At 48.8% G+C, this 7556-nt stretch overlaps 1 protein-coding gene across 1 annotated transcript; it reads left to right on the forward strand.

Annotated features, from left to right (window-relative positions):
- The first annotated feature begins 396 nt into the window (after positions 1 to 396).
- LOC122846627 (proline-rich protein HaeIII subfamily 1-like) lies at positions 397 to 6898 on the forward strand. The gene is made up of 4 exons (XM_044143692.1): positions 397 to 658; positions 5212 to 5228; positions 6040 to 6622; positions 6720 to 6898. The coding sequence occupies exons 1-4, from the start codon at positions 397 to 399 to the stop codon at positions 6896 to 6898; spliced, it is 1041 nt and encodes a 346-aa protein (XP_043999627.1).
- The last annotated feature ends 658 nt before the right edge of the window (positions 6899 to 7556 follow it).

Below are 7556 nucleotides of genomic sequence, written 5' to 3' on the forward strand. Positions count from 1 at the left end.
CACAGGAAGTATGCATATGGCCTGGTGACAGACCTGGAGTCAGCCTTGAGTAAACTCTACAACATGCACATCCATTTTCAGAAGTTAGACATACTTTCCAGTGCCGATAGGAATGCAAACATAAATACACAGATTGTATCATTGTTGTGTACAATCTGTAACACCCCACTGCACAAGGCTAGCATCCCCTCAATGCAGCAAAGAAGTGAGAAGAAAACCATGGAGTCTGTCAGGCCAGCAACCTCAGCCAGCCCGTCCATGAAATAACGCAAACTGCCACGCCGTCCGGGCGCTGACACCTGAGCTGAGTCACCATTCCAGGAAGAGCACAACTTACCAACCACCCCAACAAAAACTACAAGGTGTGATTCACCACCCCACCCACCCGTCCACAGGATGCCAACGCAAAGACACTACCCCAATTACTGCCACTCACTGCTGATGGCCAGGCACACCACCAGCCGACCACCCACCAGAACCCGGTGGCCACCCTGGCCAAAGAGCCATCCAAAAATCCGGACAACTCTTGGAGAAATGGAACGCAAGTCTCTCCCTCAACTGCCACCAAAGGCCCAAAACCCGTCCACAGCACAGACCTACCAGATGGCCCAGTCCTCCTCCCAGCCCCCCAGTCCAAAATGGCAAACAGAGACCAGGGGTGTGGACTGACGTCACAGGTTTTGGTTTTCTTAATATTTAATTGTCCGGTTTTACTGATGTGTGGAAGTTGCCTAATAATGACTTGTTGGTGACCAGCAGTCGGGAAATTGGTCGACCACATGCAAATATGACCACAATTATTTCTCTCCAGTGCAATTCAATTATGTGGTAAGGAAACTTATGACCTATTTTTGTTTTTGTTTTACAGCAACCCCAGCACTCTTCTTTAGCCTGATATTTGGGTCATGAGAGGGCTGGGTTTTCCAGGCAGAGCCTGACAGATTACTGTCCACTTGCTCCCTTGCCCCCGATATGTAATTGAAAAAATACAAATGGATTAGCTGGAGAGAGTTCAATGCAAGCTGCCCTGCTGGGCTTGGATGGTGGTTTTTGGCCGGCAGATTCGGACCCTTTAATACTGCAGAGGGAGGGAGAGGGGGTGGTGGGACGGATTTAGGCTCCTGATCAGCTGGAATATGGAAGAGATATTAAAATTACAAAGTGTCCAGGGAGAAACATGCAAACACTGAGGCAGATTAGTCTCCATCTTTACAGGTAGTTTTTTGGTGGTAGGTTATAGGTAGAATATGGAAATTGATCAATGTTCAATTGAATGTGTTGAAACATAAACTTATAAATAGCCACTTCTTCTCGAGAAGTATCATAATTGCAATCTCCTTATATTTCTGAGTATTGTAACAACATACCTTCAGTACTCTCTTAGGTATTTTATACATGCAGTTTGATCAACATTACTCCTAGGTAATCCCATTAAAACATAAAATCTGTGATAGTAAAGTGTTGCAATGTGTAAAAGTTCAGGGGTTGTGAATAGTTTTGCAAAGCAATGTTATAAACGAGAATCCCTCTGTGAGTCAGACCTGCTGGGAACCAATCCTTCTCGTCCTCTCCGGGGCTGTGGACACACTCACAAGGTCAGCCACTGCTAATGTGCTGCTCAGCTCGCCTCAGTTGGCTTTGAGACGGTTGTAAAAGCACTGACAAGATGACCTTCTCATTGATAAATGATGGTCAAGAGGGGCATTACTTTGAGCTACTGACTCAAAGGTGTGTAGGTGATACTGTGCAGTTTACACAAGTCCAGCCAGGTGAGCTTTCAGAACTGATCAATTTAATGGCAGATATATTTAAAAAAGAAACATGACATTGTGTGTTGAAATGAAAAGAGTTGTGCTTGTAGGATAAAGAGGACAAAAGCAATGAAGAGATGAGAGATAGGGTGAACGAATACAAATGGAAAAAAGGGGAAAGATAACTGTGATATAGAAAAAAGATGAGGGGAGGAGATTTGGACAGCAGAGCTAGCTCAGAGGACAAAGGAGAGGTTTAGAAAGAAAGAGTCTCAGAGAATCGAGAGCGCATCCGTGACCTAGATTCTCTGGCTCTCCCTGGATCCGTCTCCCTCATGAATGTTTGATTACGCCTCCAACAATAGCAGTATTTACACCAAGCGCTTTTTAAATAACAATTCGTCTGTGCTGGAGGTGGGAGGAAACGGGGGGGCAAAAAATCCAATTCATTTAAAGTGGCAGGATGAACCGATTTGAGAACTCTCACCTCAGCGACAATTTCAGTCTCTAAAGACCAGACGGTGGTAATTGGTGCACACTGAAGATGTCTGACGTGCAAAAACACTTCCATACCCCTGAATGAGGTTGTCTCATATACTAAGGCACAAACAGAATTTTCACTCTAGCTTGTATTCTCCCTTCTTTCTTTAGAAAATAAAAGAGAAAAATCAGACACAGCCAAGCAGAATTCTGAATTAATGTGGGTTGGATACAACGTGTGCATCGTAATTCCATCACACACACACCCCCAAAAGAAAAAAAACAAACAAAAAAAAAAGACACATCAAGCCAGCACATCATCTGTCACCATGGCCACTGACAAACGTCTGATGATATTGCCATGGTTACCACTCTGGGAAATTGAGCCAGGCGCTTTGCGTACCACCGCCATGAACAAGGCGAAGAGAGAGAGGAGCCACAGACACCATCAGGCAGCAAAATGGCGGCAATATTAAACACTCTGGGCTGAGCCAGCATTCATCAGAGCAGACAACAAAGGATGCTGGCAACCACATATGACTTGTCTCTTTCTGTGCACTGTCCATGTATTCTAAGGCTTTCTCTTTTATTTTTAGTACACATACACAGACTTTGTGTATATTTGTGTGTGTGAACAGACAGGGGCACAGAGGCAGCAGCAGTTAATCCCATTCCAGTAACCAGAGAGAACTGGTTCACAGTCGGTAATCTCCAAAAAGCCTGGTTTTTGGAAGCTGCATGACAGCCGGTTCCAAGTAGAACAATTTAGGCAGGCGGCTCATGAGTCCAGGACAAAAAAGAGGGACAAGCATTTTAGACAAAGTTACTATAAATTTTAAATGGTGGCAAAAATATAAACATTGCAGGTGTTTTAGTTTTATTACTTACTGACTGGACAAGTGTTTGTTGATTCACCTTGTTATGGCAGCAGAAAAGGTATGGATGCAACGGCACACAATAACCCTCTGGAAGACCAAATCTGACTGCAAACCCTCAATACTGATTTTCATCATACTGTAAAGTAATTACTGCATAGTGTGTCTTTGATAACCTAAATAGCCACTTTTTCTTTTTATGCTGGGACTTTTGCATTAAATGGAAGAAGCTGATGAATAACCGAGAATATCTGCCTTGTGTATAACAGAAAAATCCTCCTGTTATCTCCAAACAATTAATACATGCTGCATCTGACCTCAGCTTCGTACTATAGCTAATTGTGAGTGCTCTTACATTAAAACTATTCTGCAATTATTCCTAGATTAAGCCTAATTTTTTTTACTTCTATTTCTCCCCCATCACCCAGCAGTATGGCCTTCCCCCTCTCCCTGCCAGAGGCCTAGTCCCCCCCATCACCATAGTGTGACTTGCTCTGCAGACCGGATCATTCTGTCTACCCCCTGCACCACAGTTGCCACAGAAACCCCATGGATGCGTATGTGTGAGCGTGTACGGTATTGCTGGGGGATTGGTTGCTGGGGGCTAGATGCTTTCCAATCAAACCTGTTACTGGGGTGCGGGTCGCCCACCCCCTCCTCCCCTCAACCTTATCCTCCTCTTCTACTCATATTCCTCCACACCCCCTCCTTTGGGAAAAGCAGAGAAAGAGAGAGTGGAAGATGGAGGGTGCCGCCTGTTGGGGCAGAGAGTGTAATCATGTGCAGGTGATGTTTGTAAAGCGTGATGCAGACTGGCCATATTGTCTTCACGCTGTTTATTGTTGATATAAACAATTACTGTAAGTGTATCTTTGTGCTTCTGATATAGGTTTATCCAGCTATCGCTGTATTCATGGCCCCTAAATCCTTCAGCAATCTGCACCTGTATGTTAATCAAGATCCAGCAATTTCTTTTTGTATCCTTTTCGTCATTCACATTGTCTTTATTGCTTTGAGATTCTATCTTGAGACAGAATCTCAATTGGATTTAGAGCCAGACTTTGTCTGAACACACAAATTGTTATCTATACCATTCTACTGCAGCTGCGACTGTATGTTCATGGATATCGCTTTGTCAAGTCTCTTGAAGACTCTCTCAGGTTTTCTTTCTGCTCCTTATTTATTCTTACCCATCTTCCCATCAGCTTTGACTGACAATGTTGTTTCTGCAGCATCAGTTTTTTTTTGTTTTTTTTGTTTTGTTTTTTTTTGTTGTCCTAAGATAGCCTCAACATAAGTTTGAGGTTACTCATCTCTGTGCTGGATAAACTTGACAATCAAAAGATCCAGCAAGCAAGTGGACTTATCTGAACCACTTACAAATTCAAAATAATTAAATCAAACTCAAATCCTCAAGATAGCAGTAAATGTCTGTTTTGTTTCAGCAGCAGAAGCATATAATTTATGTAAAAAAAAAAAAAAATCTGAAAAACCCACTTTAACAATGCCGAAGTAGAAAATTGCTTTAAAGAAAAGAAATACTGCAGTATCGATTTTTTTGCACTATTGATTCCGAGAAGAGCCTGATCTTATTAAGAGAGACTAACCAAGTAGTTTCCAAGTTTGCTGAGGCTTTAAGATGTTTGATAGAGCCGCTTAACCCCTAGAATTCCAAATGTCATTCTGCAGCTTTCAAAATTTGTTAAATTAGCCTTAGAAAGAGGATGGAGACCTTCGTCTTCTGAAGTAGGACTTGGAGTAGGACCATTGCTACAAGTGAGGTAGTTCAAACACCTGATCCAGGGTGCTTCTATTCAGATATTTGCAGAGCACATCCCAGAAAGAGGAGAAAGTGGAATAGACTCAAAATGTGTTGGAAGAATTTTATGGTATTCTCAACAGACCAAGCATGTAAAAGCCTCAGCAAGTGAAACTCTGTGATCAAATCAGATTAACAGAGGACATTTTGGACTAAATGACATCAGTGGCATTAGTCCAATATTGTCCCCATAGGGCCAATAAAAAGGACTGTATCTATCGATGTCTCCCTCTTTTCTTACTGTGTCCCTTGTCTTCATCTGATTCCCTTTTGCTTACTTCACCAGGAGTTCTGCCACCATCGGTCTGTGTTGCTATTAGTCTTAGTTTCTTCCTTTGTCTTTCTTTTCTTTTATCCCTCCCTAAACCCCATGCTCTGAATCACTTCTTACTCACTGCTACCGCTTTTAGGTACCCTATCTTGTCTTAATCTACTCCTGAATTAGAGCAGTCAGTATCCCAGAGAGGTGGTTTAGAGAGGCGAACAAAATACAAAGGGAAACTGAAGAAGATGCCATTTGCAATAAAAGATATCTTAATGAGGTGATTTATGTTGCGCTCTATCGCTCTATTGATCTTAAATGAAAAGTATAAGAAGTCCTTTAAAGGCATAATAGAAAATGAAATATGGACAGTGATACATGCAGTGATGGAATATATTTCAAATTTGTATTCATGTGCAAACCTGCCAATGTTGTGTTCTGTGTTTTTCTGTGTATTTATTTCTAGTTTTCCTGTGTGTCTGAGTCTCTGTGTTGTCCTGTCTCCCCGTGATTAGTTCCCAGGTGTGTCTCGTTTCCTGATTACCTCATGTGTATTTAATGTCACCTGTGTCTCCGTGTGTTGGTCGGATCCTCGTCACGTCTACGTCTCGTTACTCCGTCGTCCTGCTCCCTGAGATCTGGTTTTTTGTCATTAAATTCATTATCTTACAATCAATCCGGTCCAGCTGCGTTTCTGCCTCACCTCCACCACCTCAAAACATGACAGAAGGATCCGACCACAAACGAGGTGAGGTAGCTACCTTTTTGGCTCAGTTGGACCGGGAGGTTTTTCGGGGGACTAGACTGGTCTTGGCACCCCCCGGATACGGTCCCCTCCGTTACCTCCGCCAGGGAGGCAGGCGACCTGAGCCGCCGGTGGACCCGGCCCCTGGTCGCTTCCCGAAGTCTGCCCGGAAGAAGCGGCGTGAGCCGCCGGTGGATCCGGCCCCTCGTCGCCTTCCGGGAACGCCACCTCCGCTGTCAGCCCGGCGACTTGAGCCGCGGTGGACCCGGCCCCTGGTCGCTTCGCCATTACTTCCTTCCCCGCAGCGGCCCCGAGGCGGCTCGCCGCCCTTCCCCCCCGGCGGCTCGCCCGCCCACTTCCAGCCGGCCCGAGCGGCTTCGCCACTTCCCCGCAGCGGCCCGGCGGCTTCGCCGCCTCACCGCCCGGCCCGAGGCGGCTGCCGCCGCACCCGCAGCGGCCGGCCCGGCGGCCCGCCGCCTTCACCGCAGCCGGCGGCCCGGGCGGCCCGCCGCACTTCACCCGCAGCCGGCCCGGCGCCGCCGCCTTTCACCCGCAGCCGGCCCAGGCGGCCGCGGACTTCCTCCGCAGCGGCCAGGCGTAACGGACTTCCTCCGCAGCGGCGGCGGCCCAGCGGACTTCCTCCGCAGCGGCCCAGCGGCCCAACGGACTTCCTCCGCAGCCGGCCCCGAGGCGGCCCAACGGACTTCCTCCGCAGCCGGCCCCGAGGCGGCCCAACGGACTTCCTCCGCAGCCGGCCCCGAGGCGGCCCAACGGACTTCCTCCGCAGCCGGCCCCGAGGCGGCCCAACGGACTTCCTCCGCAGCCGCGGCCAGCGGCCCAGACTTCCTCCGCAGCCGGCCCGAGGCGGCCCAACGGACTTCCTCCGGCCCGGCGGCCCAACGGACTTCCTCCGCAGCCGGCCCCGAGGCGGCCCAACGGACTTCCTCCGCAGCCGGCCCCCAGTAAGTCCCCAGTTTCCTAGTGCCAGTCCCCAGTTTCCTAGTGCCAGTCCCCAGCTTCCTAGTGCCAGTCCCCAGCTTCCTAGTGCCAGTCCCCAGCTTCCTAGTGCCAGTCCCCAGCTTCCTAGTGCCAGTCCCCAGCTTCCTAGTGCCAGTCCCCAGCTTCCTAGTGCCAGTCCCCAGCTTCCTAGTGCCAGTCCCCAGCTTCCTAGTGCCAGTCCCCAGCTCCTTCCCAGTGCCAGTCCCCAGCTCCTTCCCAGTGCCAGTCCCGAGCTCCTTCCCAGTGCCAGTCCCGAGCTCCTTCCCAGTGCCAGTCCCGAGCTCCTTCCCAGTGCCAGTCCCGAGCTCCTTCCCAGTGCCAGTCCCGAGCTCCTTCCCAGTGCCAGTCCGAGCTCCTTCCCAGTGCCAGTCCCGAGCTCCTTCCCAGTGCCAGTCCCGAGCTCCTTCCCAGTGCCAGTCCCGAGCTCCTTCCCAGTGCCAGTCCCGAGCTCCTTCCCAGTGCCAGTCCCGAGCTCCTTCCCAGTGCCAGTCCCGAGCTCCTTCCCAGTGCCAGTCCCGAGCTCCTTCCCAGTGCCAGTCCCGAGCTCCTTCCCAGTGCCAGTCCCGAGCTCCTTCCCAGTGCCAGTCCCGAGCTCCTTCCCAGTGCCAGTCCCGAGCTCCTTCCC

This window comes from Gambusia affinis, linkage group LG16 (genome assembly GCF_019740435.1).
Source record: "Gambusia affinis linkage group LG16, SWU_Gaff_1.0, whole genome shotgun sequence".
NCBI classification, from domain to species: Eukaryota; Metazoa; Chordata; class Actinopteri; order Cyprinodontiformes; family Poeciliidae; genus Gambusia; species Gambusia affinis.

Coding starts and splice junctions, on each gene's coding strand:
- LOC122846627 (XM_044143692.1), top strand. CDS start 397: ATGCCAACGCAAAGACACTACCCCAATTACTGCCACTCACTGCTGATG. Junction 6,623..6,719: donor CCTCCGCAGCCGGCCCCGAG/GCGGCCCAACGG, acceptor CTTCCTCCGCAG/CCGGCCCCGAGGCGGCCCAA.